At 41.5% G+C, this 26,104-nt stretch overlaps 1 protein-coding gene across 2 annotated transcripts in view; it reads left to right on the forward strand.

The window, feature by feature from the left end:
* The window catches only part of INTS9 (integrator complex subunit 9), a 72,871-nt gene that overhangs the window by 34,880 nt on the left and 11,887 nt on the right, over positions 1 to 26,104 (forward strand). For both annotated transcript variants that reach the window (XM_055713958.1, XM_055713959.1), the window contains 5 exons: positions 1,327 to 1,507; positions 3,954 to 4,014; positions 13,033 to 13,204; positions 19,161 to 19,285; positions 21,225 to 21,392. In XM_055713958.1, coding sequence (XP_055569933.1) covers positions 1,327 to 1,507; positions 3,954 to 4,014; positions 13,033 to 13,204; positions 19,161 to 19,285; positions 21,225 to 21,392 — 707 coding nt within the window. The remainder of the gene's footprint in view (positions 1 to 1,326; positions 1,508 to 3,953; positions 4,015 to 13,032; positions 13,205 to 19,160; positions 19,286 to 21,224; positions 21,393 to 26,104) is intronic.

Here is a 26,104-nt window from a genome sequence, read left to right on the forward strand (position 1 = left end):
TTGCTGGGATGTTTGTAACATCTCGAATTCTGGACAAATGCAAACTACTGCTGTTGATATTCACAGATACTTTGATGATAGAGTTTGGATGTGACCTGGAGAAAACCTAGGCAATAAATCCACCTCAGTGCAGTTATAACTCTGATATAGAAGGTGTCTTTGACCACCAGTTGTGGTTGAGATCATCACATAACAGGCACTGACTGCTAGAAGGAGTTAAGCACCTAAATGCATGTGAAAAATCCTACTACAGTCTGCGCATTTCCCTAGACTCTGTAAAACCTTTAAACATTCAGCCATAAAAATCTTCCTTGAGCGTATAGGTGGGGCAGAAGGACCCTTAATGTGCTAAATCCGTACCCCATCAAAGCTTGTCAATAAACTGAAGTCAAGGAAGTGATTATGTTGGGATGCAATATATGTGATTTCAGGCTCTTTTCACAGCTTTTTGTGTAATGCCTTGATGCATAACGTTACTGCTGCTGCACTGCAATTAACATCAGTAGATGGTTTTACCCCACAACCACAGATGAAATCCTAGTGAGGCAGCAATTGCTCAGTTTGCTGGAGAAAGTATTTCCACTTTCCCATAAGGTGCAGCATTTCTGTAATTCATTGTGCCAAAAGAACAAAATGTTTGCTCTCTACATGCTCTTGCTGTTGTACTCAGATCTGTCTCAATTATAGCATAAACCTATTTTTCTTTTTTCTTTTTCTCATTTTTCTCTAGTCCCATGCTGTCTGCAATTCATAGAAGTTTTAAATTGTCCTTGTTACATGGAAAGAACAGAAATACTTAGAATTTTTAGAAAGCAGAAAGGCTCCACCCTCTTCCAGCTTCGAGAGCTGGTTGAAATAGCACATCTTCAGCCTTTTGTCTAGAGTACTGAAAACCGAGTACAGAGCGGTTTACCATGTCCAGTGCTCTAGGCTGAGACCCGTGAACCGTTGTCCTTCCCCTCTGGTGGACAGCTAATAGATGGAGCAGGGTTGATTTTGCTGGTGAGGTGTTTTGTGCCGCTTACTTACCGACATGTGCCGGTGCAAGACCGCCCCCTCGTGTCAGGAGTTGTGCATGTGCTCAGCCTGTTAGATGTCCCCCGGCTGATGAAGTGTAAGCGTTCATTCCAGTAAGCCTGGAGAAGGCAGTAAATAAATGTATTGAATGATCAGAAGTGTTTCTCTCAATTCATATGCATAATGTGTGCTGCTAATTCATGCAGTAGCTTCTTTTTATACCTTATGTAATATTTGGATTAAATGAATTTATTAAAAAGTTTAAATATTAATTCCATTAATTGATTTTTTTCATTTTCTCTCCCTTAGCTATGACAGTCCGGAATGGAGGAAATGTGCTGGTTCCCTGTTACCCCTCTGGAGTAATATACGATCTACTGGAGTGCTTGTACCAGTACATTGACTCTGCCGGACTCTCCAATGTCCCTTTTTATTTCATTTCGCCTGTTGCCAACAGCTCCCTCGAGTTCTCCCAGATCTTTGCTGAATGGTAGGTGTTAAAGGGCTGCTTCATTAGCCTCAGTTCACACACTCAGCTATGATAAATAGATATATGCAGGTTATCTCTACGTATTCTAATATATACTTGATTAGGATTGTGAACACGTTCCTTGAGTCACAAGGGTGTGCGTGTGTGTGTAAGTAGATGTTCTGTAATTAGGGAAGCATCGTTTTCTATAGAACATGCAAACTCAAATAATCTGTGCTTTTTGGTACTTGCACTGATGATTAAATTATCTACCTGACTTGAGTGAATTTTAGCTGTGCCTGTTTACATGTCTTACCCTGTGCCCCAGAACTATACCACAGTGTCCCTGTATAAGCAAAATAGATTTTTCAGGCTTAATTTTGCTGAGCCAGCAATGTATTTTCATGGCCAAAAAAGACCAACAGCATTCTGGCTGGCTGCATTAGGCAGAGCACTGCCAGCGGGTCAGGGAAGGGTACCCATCTCTGCTCAGTGCTGGTGAGGCTGCGTGCAGAGTGCTGTAGCTAGTCCTGGGCTCCCCAGCACAAGAAGGATATGAGCTTACTGAAGCAAAGGCCAGCACAGGGCCACAAAGATGAGGAGAGGCTGAGCGAGCTGGGACTCTTCAGCCTGGAGAACACAAGGCTCAAGGGGATCTTATCAATGTGTAGAAATACCTGATGGGAAGAAATGAGGGTGAGGGAGACAGATCCTTCTCAGTAGGGCCCACTGATAGAACAGGAGGCACAAGTTAAAACACATGAAATTCCACCTGAACAAAAGAAACACACTTTTTTACTGCAAGGGTGGTCAAACACTGGAACAGGTTGTGAAGAGAGGTTGTGGAGTCTCTGTCTATGGAGACATCAAAACCCAATTGGACACACTCCTGGACCTGCTGTAGCTGACAAAGCAGTGGGTTGGGCTAGGTGATCTCAAGAGATCCCTTCCAACCTCAACCATTCTGTGGTTCTGAGCCTTGGAAAGGAGAACCCAACCACTTCTAAGTGTTCCTAAATTCTTATAAATGGAGACATGCTCTTAGATTATTAAATAGAGTAAGTTAGCTTTTCTTCATCTCCAGATTTTTTAAATCTGGAGTTCAGGAAAGAAAAGGGAGCTCTTGGAAATCTTATGTGAACTGATCCCTCAGGAGAATTGTAAAGAGGATTGGAATCTGGTGAATTTTGATCACATTATTTTCAGCAAAAGTAGGAAAATCAAGCCTTGGTGTCCTACCCAAACTTCAGTGTACTCACCGGTGTGTTGGCTCATGTAGTTTACAGTTAAACAATGGTTTGGTTTGTATTTACATGGTGATTTCATTTCAGGAGCAGCTGGAGTGGTAGCTGCATAGTTCTTGTTACAATAATACTGTCAAAGTGGTAGGAATATTGTATGTGCCAGTTGGGTCATTTTGTCTGCTGTGTCTAGCTGGCACAATTCAGGCACCCAAGTGTTCAGACACTGTGTTTTTTAATTCTGCTTTGCTGTAGTGGCTTATATTCAAAAGTCAAACCCAGCATTAGCTAATCTCCAAACATTTATGTGTAAGATTAATGTTTTACTTATGTGAAAATGAAGGCAAAGTTTGAACATCTGTAAAATAGAGGTTTAGGGTCAAAAGTGGTGTCGAAATTCAGGGATTCCAGCCTTCTAATTCGACTATTTAGTCAGCTAAAAGAAATGTCCTGCTCTTAGTATCTCTCAGACTTTATCAAATTTAGTTTGACCCAGGCTTATTGCTCTTTAATAAAGTGAAGGAAAGTACGAGAAGGGGTAGTGTTTCCCAGAAAAAGCCACCAGTACAGTGTCACTGCAGGTAGTTGTAATGTCATACAGATCTCTTGACAAATACCTTTTTTTAACTTCTGTAGTGGGATGAATCAGGAGTCTGGCTACAGCTAATCAACAACTTCCAGTATTGATATTTTTGAAATAAAGGATTGATGTAAAATAGCAGGTAACAGTGAGCATTATGACATGGTGAGAGGCAGTTTACCAACATTGTAGCTGCACTAATAAAATAATAGGGGAATTAGATTATAAGGAACAAGAGGACCAAGCCACTGCTGAGAAGTGGGATGAGGCAAGTGGAATTTTTCTGTTGACAAGTGATTTGGCTTTGCAAAAACTGCTGAGGTCTGGACTATGCAATGGCATGGATGTTGAGTTAGAAATTTGTCTTCAACAGCAAATGAGTTTTGTTACATAGTGTATATAAAATTACTTTCAGCTGTTTTGCACCTTCTCTACGTGATCTCGCTATGACTGAGTTGTCGTGTCCTGTAGATGTTGGTCCTCTAAACAGGAAGACTGGAAGCAACTAAACAAATTGGTGATTTTGCACCTGATGCCACAGATACAAAATGGCTTTTTCTAGGAAAAGCGTAACAGTAGATGGCAGCAGATACTGCAGGATGTCCTGCACCTCTCTAACCCAGCTGGTTTTCCTTTTCTTTTAAAGGTTGTGTCATAACAAACAAACAAAGGTATATCTTCCAGAACCTCCTTTTCCCCATGCAGAGGTAAGTAAACCATGGTCTTGCTGTTTGCTAAGATCACAGTGAGTGGGTTTCTGGAACACAGTCCTGTGTGGCTGTTGTTTTTCTGATGAACACTTCTGCAGCTATTTAAGTTTTGTGTCATTATTCATACAACTTCCCCCCCCCTCCCCTTTGCTTTCTGTGATTGATTTGGGAGCGTGGAGGAGGAATGAATGATGGTGTTCCCTCAACTCAAAAATTATCATGGTGTTTATTTCAGCATGTAACTTACATATGCTTGCCTATTTTACTTCTTCCCCCACAGAAGGCTATCTGGCATGCACATGGTTGAGTGTTTGCTCTTATCAGACTGCAACCACGAATGTTCCTTTTGTCCAAGCAGTTTATTTCAAAGTCTGTAAAACTAAGAGCTTGTTACCAGAGAGAGCTTAGTCATCCTAGCTCCTTCTTTCCTAGCTGAAATAGGCACCATATTGTCTGCTGCAGGAGAAATGGTATCTTGAGAGACAGGTTTGATATAAAAAAGTTAAAGCTTGCAGCACTAAGTGCTGTCATTGGCAATTCTAAATGAAATTACTTGAGCTAGCATCTTACTGAAACGAAGAGGAATAAGGTTCCTGTGTTTGGGGGATCTCCCTGCAACATATGTTGAGAAGATCTTCCCTGCAACAAAATAATAATTTGAGGGGAAGTTTTAGCCAACCAGACATTAAGTAAATGTGGTATAACTCATGCCTTCGGAGTTATCTCACATATCAAGAAAGGAAAACTTACTTTTCCACTGGGAACAGGTAGATTTCCCACTGAAGTAAATGAGAGGCAAGCTGAGAAAGGAAGAAATGGGACAAAGAAATAATGTTAGCTAAATCCCGCTGCTGTGAGACAGTGAGCTATTTGGGGCATGCAGTCTCAGAAAACTGGCTCTTTTAGTTCCTGTGGTCAAAACTGTTTGATGGGATGTGCAGACTGGCCATTGCAGGTTTAAGAGTCTAGAAATTAAATGCTTTTTCAGGGATTGGTTGGGGTGGGGTTTTTTAACACCTGAGGTGTCTTGATCAGGGACTTGTTCTGGAAATTGCCATTGCCCATCATATCTATCATCTGTAGGTACTTCAGAGGTATTGTTGGAAGTAGGATTTGACCAGAAGTCCTCACTTTCCAGATGCTTGAATGCATTTCAAGCAGGATGCGCGGTGAATTATGTATAATCTGTTACCAAGAATAATGCAGACTGCAGGGCAAGCCACCTGTTCACCACTCCTTTTGTAACCAAAAAATTCATCCACACCGATAAAACAATTCCAAAGCCTGATCTCTGAGTACAGAACTCTGTAGCCATGCTGCTGACTATGCTTTCTAATTTCCCCTGCATGTCTGCTTTCTGGGGTGTCTTTGTTGATCCACAGTGTTATTCGTTTCACTAAGCCTATATGCTACCATAGACATTGCTCTGAAATTTTAGTTCACAATATGCATTGGAACTGGCAGGTTTAAGTAAAAGCCCTTCCAAAATGAGAAGCCAAACATGCAGCTGTCAAGGACTGGATTAATTAACCCATTTTACATGACAGGTCTTTGTGTTTATAGAGTGATAACTGTGTCCTCTAATTTTTAGGACATTTTATATTCTCCAGAGGCCTGTTGATAATGAGATTTTGCCAAATTATTGTTTAGCTGTTGAGACATTCCTCTGTGCTTCATTGTGTAGATCAAGGTAATTATCTAGGAAAGGACTTGGCAGTGGATAACAGATCAGTTTCCTTATGACAAAATGCAGCACACACAGGGAGTAATGTGCCTGCTACAGGTACAGGCTTTAGTTGACAAGACCAAATCATTCACGTTACGACCCACAAAGCTAGGGACATGTTGTCATGAGATGTACAGACAGCTTTATCTAGACCTATGGATATCACTGATAGGAAGCCATTCTTAGGCTTCATAAGTTTTTGCCTAAGAATTGCCTTAACTGTGCTAAATAACACAATATAATGTGTATGCACATCCTTGTGGCTCCCAAACTATGAAATGGCTGTAGCCTTCAGGCATTTCAGCACTGAGCTGCCATCTGAAGTAAGTACAGCACATTTCACAGTAAGTCATCTCACACAACTAAGATTGTGTGTTTGGGTGTTCACTTACAGCTGCTGTATCAACACTGGAAAGTGGAGTAAACACTGGGAAGTGGAGTAGCCTGCCCTACTCTGCCCCACAATGGACTAAACGGATCTCTTCATTGCTAATTCATGATACATATTGGCTGTTCTGCAAAACCAGTTTGTGTGGTGGGAGGCAGTGGCCCAAGGCATATAGCAACACTCTTTGAAAAGTCTGGCTTAATAGCAAACTCAAAGCAAAGTAATACCCAGGCAGAGAAAGACTGAGACTGCTATTTCATCTAGTGCTTTTCCTAAGGTCATAAATCACTGAAGTCTGAGAACACTGGATCAGATTGCTCTTTTCTGTTCTGTAAGGTGCATGGTTTGGTTTAGTTTGGTTTTAAACAATCAAAGCATATTGACATTTGTATAGATGACTGACATGTAAGACAGCCATGGTCACCAGCACAGAGCCAAGATGCCCGTGTCAGGTACCCACTGCTCAGCTGTGTCTTTCATTCCTTGTTGCTGTCCTCTGAGGGACAGCTACTGTCATCCTTTTACTCCTGTAATTCTCAGCTGCCTTGGGCTGCGTTCCAGTTTTAGTGGTACCTACAGCTGGTTATGGTTTAATGCTGTCGTATTGTTTCCAAGGCATGGGGGAGGAGCTGGGTTTCTTCTACTTCTATGAAATAAGGAGTTGGAACAAACAGTCTAAACAGAACAGGGGCAAAATCTTGTAGTTGACATTGTATATGTAACTCCTATAATGTGAAACATCTATATAACCTCTTTTTAGTACAATCTTTAACAAAGGTATTATTTATTCCCTGGCAGAAACCCTGCTATGCCTGTGCGAAGAGTATCCACAGCAGGCTCAGCTGCTATGATATTTTGCTGTAATTTTACCAAGCAAAATGGTCTTAATACAGACCTCAATAACTTGTCCATGGCTATACCATCAGCCTAGGAGAGAGTGAAGACTTGGGCTCAAGGCTTCCAGTTACTAATTTAGAGCCTTAGTCAGCAGCCACCCTTTTTGTCTTAGGTACACACTCTCTAAATCTGTGACTCCACAACCTCACAAGCAGGAGCTCTGCTTACTAATGCTTAAGGGAGTTTTTAATGAGTATCAGAAACAGACATTGAATGATCATTTCTCTTGTATATGTTGTTAGTGGAGAATTGCCTTACTTTTTTCAAAGCAATGGTAGGCTTCTGCAGTGTAACCTATGTGGAAATTGCCTATCATCAAAAGATGTGCTTAGCTGCTCAATTGTTGGAAGAAAATAGGGAATTACTCAGACATGCCTCTTAGTTATTAGCAAGCATTAATAACATGCCTGGCATGATACATCAGAAAGGGACAGGCCAGGAAATAAGCTTCTAATTATCTACGGAACAAGTCCAGCCCAGCATGCTGTCTGGTCCTGAAATTCAATGTTCCCCTTAGTTGTATAAACAGCAAGATTTAAAAACAAACAAGGCAAAAAATACCACGAATTGTTGATGTAGTCTCTTTCATCAATGAGTTCCAGTGGTGCCTCATACCTACTATAAAAGAGCATTTACTTCCTTTAATCAGTTATGATTGTATTTCGTATTTCACTTAACCATCCTTTTATTATTGTTGTAAGATGATAAATAACAGGATTTTCATCTTCTCTACGGTTACTTTTATTTCACCTTACTTTTCTTCCTATACATGGTTTGAAGCTTTTTTATTCCCTTTGCATGGAAATTTTCCACGTTTATGATTTATGTTACCTGTTGTGAACTCATTCCTTGTTCTGCTGTGCTAAATAAAACCAGACACACTGTTCAACTTTGCAGAGAACCCAGAACACTTCTACATCCTTCTCATTGCTTCTGCTTTAATGTAGTAGTAGGTGTTCATCCTATCTCCTCCCACACAATCAATGTGTAAAATTTTTGGGGTGGCAGTTTGTTTCCTAACATCCAGTCCAAGTGAACAGGGAATATAATTTCCCGCTGTTATGAGCAAGGAATGTGGGCTAAAGTGCTTCAGGCTTGCAGAGATGGATTTGGACATCAATTCCTACTAAAGTTAATACGAACAGAGTGTCCAGATTCTTGCACAAGCTTTTGAAGTCTCATCTCTGCAGCCTTTTAGCGGTGCACAAGCTGAAAGAGCTTCTTTTTAAAGGCTGTGATCTGTGATCACTGGGGTGAAGATTGCTGTGACTCTGTTGGAGTGAGTTAGGATCTGGAGCAGGGCTGCTGTACATTCCAGCCAGTTATTTCCCAGGAGAAAAAACTACAAAGTGGAGTAGAGAAACAGTCTGTTAGGGAAGGGATGGATTGCTCTGTGGATGGCTCTCCCCTGCGCTTAAACACAAGTGGCAATTCAGTTTTTCACCAGCAGTTATTGTGATGGGGAAGAGAGGAGAAGGAGCTCAAACTGAAGTGATGTTGGAAGCCTCTGCAAAGTTAAAACATAGAGTTCCCAAATGTTTGTGAATACAGCAGACTGGCCAAGGGAGGTGGTGAGTTCCACTTCCAAGGCACTGTATCAGTTATATTCTAGGATCAACTGTCTAAATAGGGTTAGACTTAAGCTCCATAGTGCCTAGCTGAAATGCTGTGGTGCAGAAATCAGTAATTTGGATTTTTTTAGAATTATTATTCTGGTATCCCAGAACCAGCTTGTGGTGTTTTACCAAATTCCTTGGGCTCATGGGAATGTCCCATCCTAACACAGCGACAGCTGAGGAATTAGCCATCTCCCTGACCATTTTAATGTGACCCATGGGTGCTACGCTCTGCACCATCCCTTTTGTGGAGGTAGAGACTTTATGAATGAATAGTCAAATTGTTCTGGCAAGGCAGAATGAGAAACTCCTTTTCCTTTCTGCTCGATCTTTACATAGACAATTTTAGGCTATGAGATAAGTGAATCCAGACTTCTCTAAATGTCTGCCACAGAAAAATTTGAGAGGTAATTTATACTGATCAGTATTTCCTAGTGGAGGAAGAATTTGGATTTACTGTCTTCTTATTAAGGATTCTGTTAGCAACATCTAAAAGAAATGGCTATGAAAAGCTCATTTTCTGACTCAAAAAATAGCCAGGGTGGGAGTAATATTGATTCTGTGGTCTTAAATATTAGCATTTGTCATCTTCGTCTCTGATTCCCTCTCCATATACCAGTTCCCATGTAACATATTCAAAGCAATAAATACCTGGAACCAGGTGATTATTTAGTATTATTTTTTTTGCCTTACAGTATTATATAGAATTAGTGTTACTGTTAGTGTTGGTCTTACAAAGGGAGTGAGGGAGGTGAAGTAATAAATGCTTCATTATATGAAATAAATATCATTCATTGATAAGAATCACATCTGTTCAAAATTCTGGATACAGAACACACACACAAACACATACAGAGTAAATAGCAGTGTATTTTAGCTTACTTCAATAAAGGGTACACAAAGGCTCTGGAGATTTATCCTGTTTATAGCAGCCGCTGCTGACCGTGTAAATCAAGTCTACCGCTTTAAAGAGAAGCACAACCATTTGGGATTTAAGAAAAACACAGCTCTCCTCAGTTTCAGTTCAGTACTTTACCATCCTCTATCTCTTAAGCTTTCAGTCAATAATGGTTCTTCCTGTAGAAAGATGCTCTGAATGTTGCTTCTGGTTTCCAGAAGTCAGCGCCGTTTTGAAAATACTAGTTGGCTAAAAGCCAGGCATTGGTTTTGACCCAGGCTGGTACAGGTTGGAGACATGAACATGACGCAGTCATCACTGTTGTGTTTATATGACCCATCTCATCTGTATATATAAAAGACCTGTACAAATCATTACAAATTAGTCACCTTAAGAATTCATGAATTTTGTCAGACCTGTTTTGCAAGTTCAGCTCCATATATTTTTGAATAGGCAATTAAAAAATACTTTGCTTAAGACTTTAAAATCTACCAGCTGCGTTTTCACTGGAATGGGTAGAATGCCTCTAAACTTGTTCTTGTAGCCTTTCACCCCTGCTATGTCCAGCTGTAAGAATCAGACATTGTGAGCTAAGGTATGGAGCTTCAGTAAACTTACCAGAAAAGATCTTGCAAGATAAAACACGAAAAATCACCACATCTTAGGACATGGTGCTGAGGATTTTATATGTGTCCCTTTCCCTTTCCATCCTGAGTTAGCACCCCAGTCAGAAGCAGTGCACCCCAGTGTTACACTAGATGCTTTGTTGTTGTAAATAAATAAAAAAAAAAATTTAAAAAGAAAAAAGAATGACAGGTAAAACTCAAGGTTCTGAAAACTGAGTTAGAAATGCTGTGTCTCTACAAAGTAATATGAAGGGATTTGAAGCTTCTATAATGCTTTGAAGAGAATACAGCTTTTATGTTTATAAACAATGAACATTTGTATAGGTATAGCAGTGAAATAGGCTGTTGAGAAGCTTTTGCACAGAGTGCTGCTCTCACATCTTAGCAAAAATTTGTCTGCTGTATAGAAATACATATAATCCTAAGGAACCTGTGAAACAGATGCTGGAAGAACAGTTTGTGATTTTCAGAAGTGTGTTACATAAATGCTAGCTGTGGTAATGTCTTTCACTTACCTATCTGCTGGTCCCTGATGAAGTTTTGCCCTGGAATGTCACATAGCCCATTTAATATTTGAAGTAGAAATTGTCCCCTTCTTCCAGTTTACCCAAATAAAACTACTTTTGCAACTTCAGTTTTGAGGCTTTTGGCTTCCTCAAAAAAAATTGGGAAAAGCTTCACGGGGCCATTTCCTACATGTTCTTTTAAATTGCAGTGTTTTACGGGATCAAATTTGTTTTGCCCATTGCCTGCTAAACTGCAGTTTTTATTACTGAAGCTAAGTTTAGATTCTAAATATTGCATTCCAGATGTGTTAATCAGAAATCTTTACCAGTCTTAATTGCAGAAATGTTTTCAAGGTTCAGTGCGTATTAACTGCCAGAGCAGTTACTGGATGGTTGTTTTTTTTCAAATTTCCCTCTTGAAGATTAAATAGGAGTGTGATATTACCGGTAAGCTGCAGAAAGTGTAGTCTCCCAGCTACTTCCTCTGTGATCCAGGGATCCACATGGAGATAGTCGGCTGTGCCCACCTACAGTTTCCACCTTAGGTCAAACCCCACAAGGAATGATACCAATCCCGTTCCATTCCAACCATCTAGCTATCGCACAGCAGTTAAAAATAGGACATGTGGGAAGTCAGATGCAAAATCACAGCAAAATATTTGCTGTTAGGAACTTGAAGGAGACCAAACTGGAGGAAGCAGAGAAGAAAGACACAAATATTGGCACCTATGCAAATATTGGCAACTCTCTGTTATTGAGAAGGGTATTGAGGGTAAGTTTGTACATTGTTTGTTCTAGCGCTAAAGCATATCTTTAGGTGATGATGGCTATGAGTTTAATAGTGTTGATACTTATGTTCAGTGATGCTAAATTCAATTTAGAACCTAATTGTGTAATAACCATAAGTTCTGAAGTGCTTTGTTGTGCATAGGTCATTAAGAGGCTTAAAGAAGCATCAAAATTCTCAGCTTTCTCTTCAGTCCCATGTAGGCACACTATCTTTAGTTAGATCTAGCCTGGTAAAAAGTAACAAAGAGGATCTGGAAAGATGAATTACAGCTTTAAGAGATCAGGAGAGTTGCTTATCAGAATGTTCTTTCTTAGTTCCTCTTTTGAAAATCAAATATGTTAGAATCAAAGGAACATCCTGAGTGGCAGGGTTTTCTGCTAGAAAGGCATGATGCACACATCGTGTTATGACATGCAGTGAAGAGCATGCGGTTTGCTAATTAGTTGTATTGTCTGGGGTTCCACGGCACAACAGCTGCAGAAATGTGTTGCTGAACCCTGGCATATGGGAATTCTATATTTTGAGCAATGTTGCAATGCCTGGCAGGAGACAGCAAAGTATGGAGAGATCTGTGGTGAACGGTCCCACCTCCTTTAAAAACTGGCTGACAAAGGAAGTACTGTTCCCCTCTTTCACACTTTTTATTTCCATGTATGTTCTTAGCTGTTCAGTGTGTGATTTCATTGTGTTAAATTGCATATTTTGGGGGAAAAACGTATGTTCTTAAAACAGTTATTTTCAGGCTGAGGATGGAAGCATATACCTGCTAAGAAAATACTTGCAAAATATTGCATGAAAGTACTTAGCAGACTAGTCTATTAACATTGCTATTTAAGCTGAAACTTGCCTTGCAGATTTGAAAACAGTGGCAGGCGAAATAAAGCAAAATTCTTCTTCAAAAAGTGCCTTGATAATCTTGCCCATCTTAGTAAAGAAATCTGTGCCATATGCATAGTTGATTACACTCTGTTTGCCAGCTCTAGTGACAAGTGCTTCTTCTGGCTCTTAGTTCATTGTTATTACTAATTTCAGCAATAGTTGAGGAAGGGCAAGTCAGTCTGTTCTTTTATACATTTTTTCAGAAGATTTGGCTTTGTGTGAACTTGTTATACCAGTGAAACTCATAGCAGAATACTGCTGAAGGCAAAAATTGCCTGGTGCTACTGTGATGGAAGAAAACCAGGTTAAACATCAGTGCCCAGAGCTCTTTGCAGACATGGCAAATAGGAAAAAGTAGCTTCTTTTTTATTTGGCAATTGAGCGATCTGTTCACTCCAGGAAACTCTAAGCAGGGAGTGTTTGCAGAATTTCCTCTTGGTTACCATACTACTGGTACCAAAGAAATGAGAGCAAGGACTTGGAGGCACCTGGCCCCATACTCTGACTTCCTTTTCATAACATTTAGGACAGTCATGATTAAATTTGTTGGAAAATCTATGGGATAGGGACTTTGTGATGAATTAGAAATAAACTGTAGAATATTTATAATGCCATATAAATAAATGCACTGGAGACAGAACACAGAGGCTGAAAAGTTTGTAATGTCTGGACTTTTGTTTTTATTTCAGCTCATTCAGACAAACAAATTGAAACATTATCCCAGCATCCATGGAGACTTCAGCAATGACTTCAAGCAGCCATGTGTTGTGTTCACTGGACATCCCTCTCTTAGATTTGGGGATGTGGTTCATTTCATGGAGTTATGGGGAAAATCTAGCTTGAACACTGTTATATTCACGGGTAAGTAAAATGCAGATATCATTATCAAATTAGCAATAGGTTATGCACTCTGGTTAAGTGTGGCCACATTCAGAAGGGCTTTACGCATTTGTTCTGGGGCAGAAGTTTCTGACTTCAATAGGAGCTCATCTAAATTAAGACCCCAGGATTGTCTGTAGGGACAAGTGTAATTATTGTGCCATTTAATTCATTTTAGCCCTGCAGAGCCAACCTTTGCCATGCAGAGTCCATTCCTGCCATTTCTAAGCAAAATCTTTTGTTATTCACAGCAGTAAAATGCCTACAGGAAATTAATTTTTTGATTAAAAGCAGCTGGCTGCAAGTTAAACCCAGGCAAGACCTAATTGATGCTGGTCAGAAAGGAGAAACACTTCTTCCTATTCCATTGGAATCACAAACCTTTCCTCATCCTTTCTCCCGCCCTTTCATCAAAACCTCAGGCAACCAGACAGTCTGTTTCAAAAGATGTTTCTGTCATCTCTGCTGTTTCAGAAGTGTGCACCCCATACAGACCTGGCAGTAGTGATCTGTGCCGTTGCTGCCTTTTGGCTGAGCTTTTTTTTCAGATAATTTTTGGCTGACAGACACATTTGTATCTGAAGCTGAAGGTACAGCTCTAGCTAATACCCTGGGGAGCTGTTTCCTTTCTCAATGACTCAAGCTGCCAGGGGCACAACAGGTCTTTTAAATTCCTCCACTTCTCCCAGTCTGCTTCTAGCGCTGACCCTACTTTTAATGGATTTAATGAATCAAGCCCTGTCCACCTCAGAATGAGCTGTGGTCTGAGATCCACAAGGTGGCTGCATCCTGGGACCATGCCAGTCATTAACGGCAAGACAAAGTACTTAAGAGAGGACATGAAGCTTTTGTGAAGTCTAGCAAAGGGGTTATCTTCCAGAGTTTGATCCCCCTTAAAAATGCTTCAGGGTCTTCCATCAAATTGACGTTTTGTCCGGATGTCTTTATGCCTGCTGTGTCATCCAAAGAGAACCCTACAGCGGGCACTCCAGATCTGTGACGGCAAATAATCCCGTAGGCCATTGCTGCTGATTTTATGTATAATGAGCTCTGGTATAAGTAGGAGATGTGATATATTTAACTTAGCCATATAAAAAAGGTGTGAATTTTGCACTAGGAGAAAGTAATTAGGAATGGGAAGGAGAACACTGAGTAACTGATCAAATCTACTCCCACAGCAAGGGCATGACGGAGTCCCACTGTTAAGCTTTTTTTCCTCGTCTTTAGTGAACAGGACTGCTGCAAAGCACATAACCTTCTAAAGCAAAGCGGGTTGAGAAAGGGTTATTTCCTTCCTTCTTTGTTTTTTTAACTGTAGGCTTGAGGCTCGTGATGAGCAAGTCCCAGATTGGTACCAAAAAGTGTCACGGTATCATGGTACTGTTAAACCAATTTGGAAAGATTTAAAGGAGTGTGTAATTAGCCTGACTGCAAGGGGAGGAAAGATACAAGGGGGTTTCTGCTGAGCAGATAAGTCACTTAAACCTAGACTGTGTTTATGCTGTGAAATGGCGCATGGTACCACAGCATTAATATCCTAGCTGTTACAGTACTGATCACTCCTGACCTTCTGAGGTAGTTTCAGGAGATAGGCCCTAATTACACTTAATTGGTAAAATTGCAATATAGATATTCATTATCTTAGAAATAGTGAATTCTGCTCCAGTTGAGGCTTCAGTTAAAACCAGTGTGTGTACACCCTTTGCTGGGCTGTGTATTTCATGAATCCCTAGGAAATCTGTGGCATTAATTATGTTCTGAATATGCTACTCACCATCCGAGGGTGTCAAAAACTGGCCTTTAATGGCAAGAACTCTTTGTTTTGTGCCTTCTTATAGAGAGGTAATTGACCTTTCTGTGTTAAAATGCAATTCTTCTGTGAAATGAGGAAATAGAGCAGCTTTCTATTAGAACGTGACCCTACCAAGTTGTTAAGGCATCTGAATGCAGTTGAAACAACCTGTGGATACATTAGGTCATGATCTTTGAAATTCGTTCCCAGTTTATACTTCATCCAGTTAAGATCTGCTTTGGTTGTAATAACTTTGGAGTGCACAGTGATTCCAGGTGCTTGTGGTCAGTGGGATCCTGGGGTGCATTCAGAGGGGCATGGCCAGCAGGTCGAGGGAGGTTATCATCCCCCTCTGCTCTGCACTGGTGAAGCCACATCTGCAGTGCTGTGTCCAGTGCTGGGCTCCCCAGTTCATGAGACACGGAGCTGCTGGGGAGGGGCCAGCAGAGGTGACCAAGCTGATGAGGAGCTGGAGCATCTCCCTGGTGAGGAAAGGCTGCGGGAGCTGGGGCTGTTCAGCCTGGGCAGGAGAAGGCTGAGAGGGGACCTGAGCGATGCGCACAGGTACCTTAAGGGCCAGTGTCAGGGGGCCGGGGCCGGGCTCTTGTCAGCGGTGCCCAGCGACAGGACAAGGGGCAACGGGCACAAACTGCAGCACAGGGAGCTCCGTGGGGAGAGCAGGAAAAACTTCTTTCCCTTGAGGGTGCCGGAGCACGGGGACAGGCTGCCCAGAGAGGCTGTGCAGTCTCCTTCTCTGGGGACGTCCAGAGCCCACCTGGACACGATCCTGTGCAGCTGCTGTAGGAGAGCCTGCTTGAGCAGGGTGGGCTAGGGGATCTCCAGAGATCCCTTCCAACCCTGACCATGCTGTGATTCTGTGATGGTTTGCTTCCAGTGGCCACATTTGTCTGTGACTTTTGGACTCTGTGCCTGTAGGCTTACCCACTCAGCAAGATGTTCTTCCTTATGACTGTCTCAGCTGGAACAAAGACATCTATGTCTACAGAAATTCCTAGCGGATTGAATTCTTCTGTTCTTAGTAACTCCAGTAGAAACCTGAAGCACCTCCACTGATGCCCAGGATTTATATTGTTCAATTACCTAGTTTCTCCTGTTTTAAGATAAGATCTCCTGTAGTTATGAAAGAAATTTGGTCAATTGAAGCAGTGTGTGATGTCAGATGATGTTCTAGCTTTTCCAGTGAAAGACTCCTAGTTTCTAGTAATTAGGACCTTTAAACTACAGGCCATTCGGTATTGTTAATGATGACACTGCATGTTCAGTCCACAGGAGCTAGGTAGTCTCCACCTCTCCAATTTGTAATGTAAAAAACAACTACAAGAGAATATAGACTAAAACAGCAGCTGCAGCCAATAGACAGGACACCAGCTGTGAGTGAGCTGTAGTGCTGCTCTGCTTGCTTGTGTCATCTGCAAATGTTACCGCTGAAGGAGTATTGAATAGATTATTGATTTAAAATATTGAATACCACTAAGCCACAAATAAATTCTAGAATAAGACATGGTAGAAAGAAGTCTGCTTCTTGCCCTTTCTCCAATAACAACAATGCTTTAAAAACTAACTCCCTAGGAGATCTTAAAAACAGCTCATGCATGCCACATTAGTGCTGTACAGTGGAAGATTTTATAACTCAGTGTCACACTGTAGTAAATCAGATGTCTTGGGAAAAAGCTAAAGACCTGTAATTCTGTCAGGAAAGTCAATATGTGTCCTTGACGAGAACTGTCTTCCATCAGACAGGTGACTTATGGGTTTTGGTAGTTTCAAAACAGCTATTCTTGTATGTCACATGAGGAACATGTGAGACTACCTCAAGTTCTGTTTTTCACGTTCTAAATCTTCAGAGTCCTGTGTTAGAATTCCTTCATTAGAATTTCCCACTTTGCCAAGGCTCTGACATTCTGATTAGTTGTTCAGAGACTATAGACTGGATGCCATTTTGGATTCTTAGATCAAAACAATCCCTGTCTGTACATTATCTGAGCTTACTGATTGAAAAAGGTTTAGTCTGAATAGGTGCTGCCTCAGGGCATTCTCAGATACAAGCAGTCAAATCTCTGTCATCCACAAGACCAGATGATATGGAAAAGCTCCCTTCTGATAACGTTTTGAACTTACTATTTGCAATTTCATTTTACATCTCCAGTGTAAGACCTGTGTCTGACTTAAGTTTTCTGGTTTTTCCCAACGAGTTTTAAAATGTCGTCTGATTTAACCCTAATTGATCACTGATGATTCTTCAAATAGCTACCTTCTCAGTAGTCTCATTTTTGAAATCCTATTCATTGCTATTAAACTTCACTGCCATTAATTCCCATTTTTTACATTGATATTTTTAGACTTTGTTTCATTGCCACTAAAACATCTGCTTTTAGCTAGCATGGCTTTTTGCCCAGTATGATTTTCATTTCATGTTTGTGCATTCATGACTTTTTGGACATCTCATAAGATGTTCTTGTACAACTATCATTTTTTGTTAATATTTCTCACTTTGATGTTCCCAGGCAGTTATTTTGACAATTGCTTTAAACTTGGGAAAATTATCCCTTTGACAGTTCCAAACGTATGTATCACTGGCTGATGCTATATTCTGTTCTCACAGGGTAAATATAACCGCATCATGATCACTGGTACTTAGCCAGCAGCAGATTTTTAGGCTAGCAATTAACTTGTCTTTATCAGTAGAATGAGGCCCAATATTGAATGTTGGATGCCATGCTGGGTGCTGAACTTCCTGTGGTAAAGTTTTAAGGACTTTTTTATTGCTGTCTACCTGAGAAATCCAGCCAGTGCTCTCCTCAGGGTGATGTCAGAACATAGAAGATGGCTGTCTAAATCTAGACTGAAGTATCTGTACTGTATTTAAGTTTCCTTTAAGTTCATCCTTCTACACAGCCTGAGCAGATAACAGAGAAATACCTCACACTGTTTTGTAGCAAGGCTTGGTGGTTTGCAACTGCACTTCACTCTGCAGGTTGTCCTTTGAGGGCCCGTGGTTCAGAATAGTCTGGCAGATAAGTCTTTCATACACCCCCTTCCCTTTTTCTCATTCCATACTTACCAAACTAATACCAGTTTTTCTTTTTCTAGCATTCCCTTTATGTGATCTATCCCACAATTATCAGGTAGACAGTGATGGCATAAGCTTTTCCACACCATTAGTTGGTGACCCCCAAAATGAGGTGGCTACTTGTATCCTACACTGTGTCACCTGTGAGCCTTACGTTTCTCATTCGCCAAAAAATCAGTATTTTGCTGTAGTATTCTCAGTGTTGTATTACTTTCTGTGTGAGTAAAAGCCCATTCAGAGCATGACTTTTCCCTGGCTAACCTCTAATGTGATTTTTAAAAGTCAGTAATACAAGTACAAGGGAAGCTGAGACTTGCTGGGTCTAATAACGATACCAACTACTGAAGTTATCACAGCCCATCTCTCCTTCTGGATAGCCCCTACCGCAAGCAACCTTCAGTTCATCCTGGCCTGAACTAGAACTGATCTGCTGGCATAACTAACTGTAAAAAGCCCAGCTGCCTGGCCCTTCAACAGGAGGGCTCCCTACAGTTCCACTTGCATTGTATTAAAATTCGGACCATTGTTTTTCCACCAGTCTAAACCTGGCACTTGGATTTAAAAGATATATATACATATATACTGTAAGGAAAAAGGAGTTGGGAGGTAATGTGTCTGCAGCAGAGGACGTGGGTACATGTTTATCAAGATGCAATCTTTATGCTGCATTTTTGTCATAGTGAAAAGCAAGCTGACATTTGGGTTGCCTTATGATACCAAAAATGATTACATCTTGCCTTCTTTTACTGGATCTGATTAAAAATAAGAGGTGATGTTTTTTGTCTTGATTAAATTTGTTATAAAAATCATGCAATAATGTGTTCAAATGAAATAGTATTGCTCTGTTGCTTGATTAAGGTAAGACTAATTGTGGGCATAATTTTCATCAAATTAACTGAAAATAACGGGTGGGGGAAGGAAGAAGGTAAGAGAAATCTAACAGAATTAACATTGCTGAACAACAGCGTGTCTAGACTAGAATGTGGGATCAGAGAAGAATCGGGCTATCTTTGTTCTTAATAGGCATTCAGTGTTTTCATCATTTCTCTTTTCAGAACCCGATTTCTCTTATCTGGATGCCCTGGCTCCTTATCAACCTTTGGCGATGAAATGTGTTTACTGTCCCATTGACACAAGACTGAATTTCATTCAGGTGTCTAAATTACTCAAAGAAGTCCAGGTAGTGATTTTTCTGTTGCATTTTCTTATGTTTCTTCACACACCTGAAATAATTAGGCCAATTATGAACAACTGCTGCATTAAACAATAGCAAAATCCAGGCAACACCCAGATCCTTTTATTCATGAGGGAGCACACAACACTGAGCTCTCCTTTATCATCCGGCTCCAAAATGAATATGGCATGCCATAAATGCCAAATGACTGCCAGCCTCTGCTCAGAGCGGCTGGAAGATCCCTAAAAGCTGAGAGTGCAGGGCAAATGGTGTGTACATCCCTTTCCTCCTTTTTAGGTGTATATATAGTCACAGAATCACAGAATGGTTGGGGTTGGAGGGACCCCTGGGACCACCCAGCCCACTCCCTGCTCAAGCAGGCTCTCCTACAGCAGCTGCACAGGATCGTGTCCAGGTGGGCTCTGGACGCCCCCAGAGAAGGAGACTGCACAGCCTCTCTGGGCAGCCTGTCCCCGTGCTCCGGCACCCTCAAGGGAAAGAAGTTTTTCCTGCTCTCCCCACAGAGCTCCCTGTGCTGCAGTTTGTGCCCGTTGCCCCTTGTCCTGTCGCTGGGCACCGCTGACAAGAGCCCGGCCCCGGCCCCCTGACACTGGCCCTTAAGGTACCTGTGTGCATCGCTCAGGTCCCCTCTCAGCCTTCTCCTGCCCAGGCTGAACAGCCCCAGCTCCCGCAGCCTTTCCTCACCAGGGAGATGCTCCAGCCCCTCATCAGCTTCTAGTCCTAATAACTTCACAGTCATAATAACTTTTTCCCACATTCTTGGTTCCTGTTTGTTTGAATAAACCTGGCTGTTTCTAATCCAGTCTTAATGTATAGGGTAGCAAGTGCGAGTGTCCTCAGCACCCTCAGCTTTAACCGTCTCTTCTGCTCTTTATCCTGCAGTTGATACTTGCTTTAGTCCTGGCACTGCTGTTCCTGTGTTTCACATTTCTTCCAAATCCACTGCTTTCCTTAGTCAGTTTACAAAACCCGGACTTCTTCTGTCTAGGAAGAAGGCCAGAGCATTCATGTAGTCTCCGCTTTCCCCCCTTGACTCTTCTTGGCTTTACTGGCCTCTCCTTGTCTATCCTGTTTGTTTCTACTGAAACTGCTTTCTGACTCATGACATAATTAAAATAATACCCTGGTTTTTTTCCTGGCTGAGCTTTCCCCTTTGTTCTATCTTCAACTGGTTGAACACAAAAAATACGTACTCTTCCATACCTCTTAACAGTGTCTGGATCATTTTATCTCATTGTTCTGTGACCTGGCCTGTCATCACACAACTAATAGCAGTTGCCGCTGCCTGTTTTTCAGACAAGCATCTTCTTCCCGTTTTACTACTGAAGTGTAATGCTGTTTCCAAAACAGTTTGCAGAAATGCTGTCTTGTCCTTTGGCTTTTAAATCCTGCAGTGATCCTTGTGGCAACCAGCCTGTTTATTCTTTGTTAATATATTGCTGGCAGGTCATGAAAACTCAGAGTTGCTTATTATGCTAATGTTTTTGCAGCCTTGCATATTGGTACATCTGCCTCACTCCGTGCCATTTTGTGATGGTCACCACTACTGTCATTTGCTTCCAATCTAGGTGACAAGGATTTGGAAGAAAAAGCTATTGAATGTTCTTTTTTTTCCCTGTCCTTATGGCCGCTAACATGACTGCTGATAGGGAAGTGGTTATTAAAGACACAAATTTAGGCCTTGTTACTCTGGCCACTGTTGTTCACAAAACGAAGACTGCCTGCTCTTGAACAGTTTGTTCCAGTACTGACTGGATCTTCTGGATTGCATCTTTTTGGTGTGGTTTTTTTTTTTAAATACAAATAAATTAGCCTGCTAATTTATTTACAATCTGTAAACCTCCTTATGGCAATGATTACTGTTGCAGGGCAGTGCAAGAATCAACCAAATTTTTTTGTCAGTCACCTCACTCTTCTTTTGCAGCCTCTCCATGTAGTTTGCCCAGAGCAGTACACCCAGCCACCACCCACCCAGTCTCATCGCACAGATCTGATGATAGACTGCCAGCCCCCGCCAATGTCCTACCGCCGAGCAGAGGTGCTGACCCTTCCGTACAAGCGGCGCTATGAGAAGATTGAAATCATGCCAGAAGTGAGTAACAGAAGTGGGGGAAAAGATGGTGGCTTCTTGCCACTGCTGCAGGTAGCCCCTTTGAGTAAAGATACCTTATGGCTGTGATTTAGTGTTGACTGTGATCATGTAAAGCGCTTTCTGTCAAATGGAGGGCTAAGAAAGAAGCATTTCTGTGAGAGAATTTCACTGTGTAAACTAATGGGAATTGAAAAAAACCATTGTGGACAAGCAAAAGGTATGTTTAGGTGAATTGGCCTTTGCAAGGATATATTGCATCTCAAAATACAGAAAAAAGGGCAATCTCTGCTAGCCACCTGTGGGGCAAGCCCAGTCAAGTTGAAGTTCCTGCTGTAAGAAATACCCTTTCCTTTGAGGAGCAGTATTCAGTTATATGTTAAAGGTATAGTAGTAAAATGGCTCATTTCTATTACAACAGTTTCAATAAATGGTTAATTCCTACAGGCTGCTGGAGTCCAACAGGCTAATGGATTGCTTGTAGCCATCTATAATGTGGACTACTTATGCCCATAACTTCTATTAATAATTTATTAACCCCATAAATCAAATATAAATGTACCCATAATACAAAGGGTGACCCATATTCTAACAGGCATGATCTTAAAATATTTTTTTGACAGTCCAATCAGCACAAATGTGTCCTTGGATCAAAGGTGATAGTGGCTTTTTACAAGGAGGTGTTACTGCCCTTTGGAAACGGTTGAATATATGAGTCTACTTTTCATCAGAGAGTAGAAGGAGGAAGTATCCTTAGTTAAGCCAAACATAAAGTACAGAACTGGTAGCCAGGTAACAAAATCTCTCAGCCAGTCCGTAGCACCCATTCTTCCCATTTCGTGTGTGCATCAGTTCTATTAGTTGCCTGCCCAGCCCACTGGTTAGAGGATTGCCAGAGACAAGGAGGGATTTTTTAATTAGAAAATATACTTGGATGCAACTCCATCAACACATATATATTTAATTGGTTTTGGAAATTGTATGTTTATTGGATCCTATTAAACCTAAGACTAGTAAGATGTGCCTTCCATTCACCAGCATGACCAACACAAACCTTACTTTCTGAGTGCAGAGCACCAGCACATGGTTTACCTATTATTTAGATTCCACTGAAGCTTTAGGTTTTCCCCTAAACTGTGAGGGTGTTAGTGAGCCTTTGTATGTGAGCGTCTCTCTTGCGTCAGCCCTGTGAAGAGGGTGGATACCAGCTTTCCCTGCAAACAGAATTCAAACTAGCACAGATGCTACAGATGAATATTCACCAACCCTCATAAATTTTGAAGTTCGTATCAAGGGAGAGAGTTGTCTAAAAGCTAGACTGGTCCATGGGAGTTGCAGGTTCAGTTTCTTGCTCTGTCAAAGTCTTCCTAGATGATCAGCGCAAGTCTAAAACACAAAATGCAGCTCACATTGGAAAGGCCACTGAGGACTGCAGAGTTCTCTGGCAGAGCTTATAAGTCTGAAGGCAGTGCCATGCTCATGGGGCTAGACAGCATCAGAAAACAAGTCAGTGTTTCTCTTTTTAGCTTGGCTGTTGGCAGCAAGATCACTTACACTTGAGGCTCAAGAGGCCATGTGGATGCAGTCTCCTTGGTAGCCACTAATGTGAAAATGCTCTCCATTTCTAAGGCAGATCTCCAGTGGTTTTTAGGTGTTGTCTGTCACTGAAGCAAATGAATTCCTCCTGTACTTCTGGGTAAAAACAATGCGTAGAAATAAGAACATTTGCCAAAACTTCTGGGCTCTTGGAGGAAGGATGCACTGTAGATAATGTGGTATTCACCAGCCTGGGATGGGTATCAAAGAAGCATGTAGAAAATGAGAGCTGGTTTCTGTTGCATTCACTTTGACTTGGAGAGTTCGAGCAGAAAGCTGCACAGGCAGGAATATTGACCGAAATGTCCCTTTTTTTCCTCTAAAAAATTACGTCAAATTATAGTCACACAGGAGCCCTAGTTTCAAAGCTACCTGTGCTCAGGGAATAGAAACTTCACTTGTGATTTTCCATGTCCATGTATTTATTCTTCCTGGTTCTAAAGCTGCACTTACCAATTTGTTGCAAAAAGCTACTTGGTATGTAATGATGCTCCTGAAAAGACTTTTTAATACGATACAAAAATCAGGTAGACCAGCTCCTCTCTGAGACTTTCAGGAAAGCTGTCCTCCTTCCCTCTGGTGTCAGGGAGGTAGTGTTTGCTTGCCTCAGGGGGTTCTTTGAGCGTTAGACCCATTAGTAGTTGTGTGCTTGCCTCTGAGAGCAAGGCTGTGATTCAGGGCTGTTGATAGGAGGCCATTCCCTGGCACTGAGATATGCAAATCATCCTCAAAAAGAAATCTTGCTCGTTCTTTTTAAGGGAACTTGCTAGAGGAGTAGCAATGCCAAATTTGTAGTGATCACAGACTGTCTTCCCTGGATAATCTCTATTTCAGCATGTCTTCATCACATCACTGTGTGAGGATAGGCTTTGCTTCCAGCTTGACCTGCAGAGTGGTGATAAGGCATGGGAGGGGTGGTATGTTGTCTCCCACCCTCTCTGACTTTGGCCTTTGAGTCTTAGCAGCATAGCTGGTAACCGCTGAGAAGTGTAACTGCATCATCTCTCCTGCTCAGTGTAAACAGTTGCAACAGTCAATCCCAAAGGATCATAGTTTTGTTTTCAAGTAAATAGGAGAAGGAGGAAGAGACTTTTTCTAGGCCCTATATTTCCTTTGATGCTAACCCCCTAAATAAGCACCTTACCTCCCTAATTATTTTTATGTGCCATCTGCATGGCTTGCCTCGTTCCCTTTCCCAGCCCTGCCTGTCTGTCCCGTTGTGCAGGGAGGTCGTTAGGATGTCCGGTGCGAGAGGCTGATGCAGATGGCCTGTTGGGTTCAGGCAGGGTTTACACAGTGGTAGCAAAAAATGTCTGTAACTTCCCCTTCTTCTGGCTTGGTTGTGCAAGACAGGATTGCAGATAGGATAGATGCGGCTCCTCGGTGGGGAGTATTTGCTGCTTAATGTTTCCTTTTCGGTAGTTTCATCCAGGAAGACTCTTTAAAGATCCCTGAATATACAGGAATTTCTATACTTCAAGGAAAGGGCATTTATTTCATATAGGCTGCCACCATCTCTGGGGTTCTGTGAAGGCTCAAGTGGCAGTTGGAAAGGGTATTTTATAGCTCCTAGCAAACCTTGTGAAGCTTTGTTATTTGTCAAAGCCATGTTAGCCAAAAATGCATGATGAAATCCACCCTGGAAAAAAAAGTAATTGCTAGATCTGCTCCAGGGCTAGGACTTGTATCTAAAGTGCGGCTGAGAGTCTCATAATAGCCTTCTCCCTAACATCCACAGCCCCTTCTCAGAAATGGACATGTGCTCAAACTTCTGTCTGGATTCTTAAAAGCTTTTGAAAATCAAACAGTTGGCTCAGCATGGTGTCAGTCAATACAGACTGACGGTATGGTAGTGTGAAATTTCCTTTCCAAAACTGTTTCAGTGGCTCAGATTCTGGCCTGTCAGACTAATGTAAATTTACTTATACTGCTGGAGCTTGTCTACATTTCAATCCCCTCACCGAAGAGCAAAGTCAGGTCAAGCAGGACTGTTGTATGTTAATGAGATTGACACTCAGAGCAGCCTTTGTTTAGAGAGAGGTTTTAACAGTCTCAAGGCGCCAGGGTGGAATGGCTCTCAGAGGTATTGTGGAAACCTTTAGGCTTTAACTAATTTGTTCTTCTCGGCATCTGCCTTTCACTTTAAAAAATAATAAAAAAAAGACTGTTTCCTGGAAATTGGTTAGGCATTGTCTATTCACAGGAGAACGATGGGAAAATGGAAAACACCTTCTGGAGCAAACAGATAAATTAAACAGTAGTGTTTGAGCAAATAATGTGCCTACAGTTTAATTACAGCTGAACAATGGTGCGGATCACTTGATTCCAGCAGCAGACTGACTTCAGTGAACGCTCTGTGTTTTTAAAATATTCTATTTGGAAGTTCTTCAGGACACGGGCCAGTATAGGAGAGTGTGAATGTGCAATGCACAGCGCAGCATGAAGTGAAATTATAAGGAACTATAGTAGAGAAGAATTAGGAAAACAGCCACTTGGCAGCCCATTATAATTATGTCGCTTTCACTCCACCCTCCCCTTCTGCTGTCTTGACTTCTCTTTCCATGTAGGATCTTGCCAATTCCTTTTTGAGAGAAAGAAAGGCAAAACATGGCTTTCGTCTTACCTCTCAAACTTCCTTCCATGTTTCAGGGACTAAAGAGTTTTAATTTTTGTCTGTCTTCTAAATCCTCAACTTATTTTAGTGACCCCACATTATCCAATCTCTTGACCTCTCACTTTCTTTTCCTCCAAACATTCTCCCTTGCATAAAGATACTGTCATCTCACTTACCATAAAGTGAAATATAACCAACCTGCTTGCTCCTGCTACTATCATTCCTCCCTTCAGCTCCAAACTCACTGAATCCACTGTCTATAAAATTGCTTGGAGTCCCCCTCATTCTAGCACAGGCCTTTTGTAAGTTTGACTTCACCTTTTGACATTCCACCAAAACTACTCTTCTGCCACCTTTTACCAGCCTTTTCTTAGGTGAATCCAGAACCACTGGAGTCTGCCATCTTCCTGATTTATGTCATCAGTGTTGAAGGCAATCAGACATTCTTTTCTTCCTAAAAATGTCTCCCGCCTCATTCCCATGTCTCTTCTCTCTGTTAAGCCTC

The sequence above is a fragment of the Falco cherrug genome, chromosome 6, assembly GCF_023634085.1.
Source record: "Falco cherrug isolate bFalChe1 chromosome 6, bFalChe1.pri, whole genome shotgun sequence".
Taxonomy (NCBI): Eukaryota; Metazoa; Chordata; class Aves; order Falconiformes; family Falconidae; genus Falco; species Falco cherrug.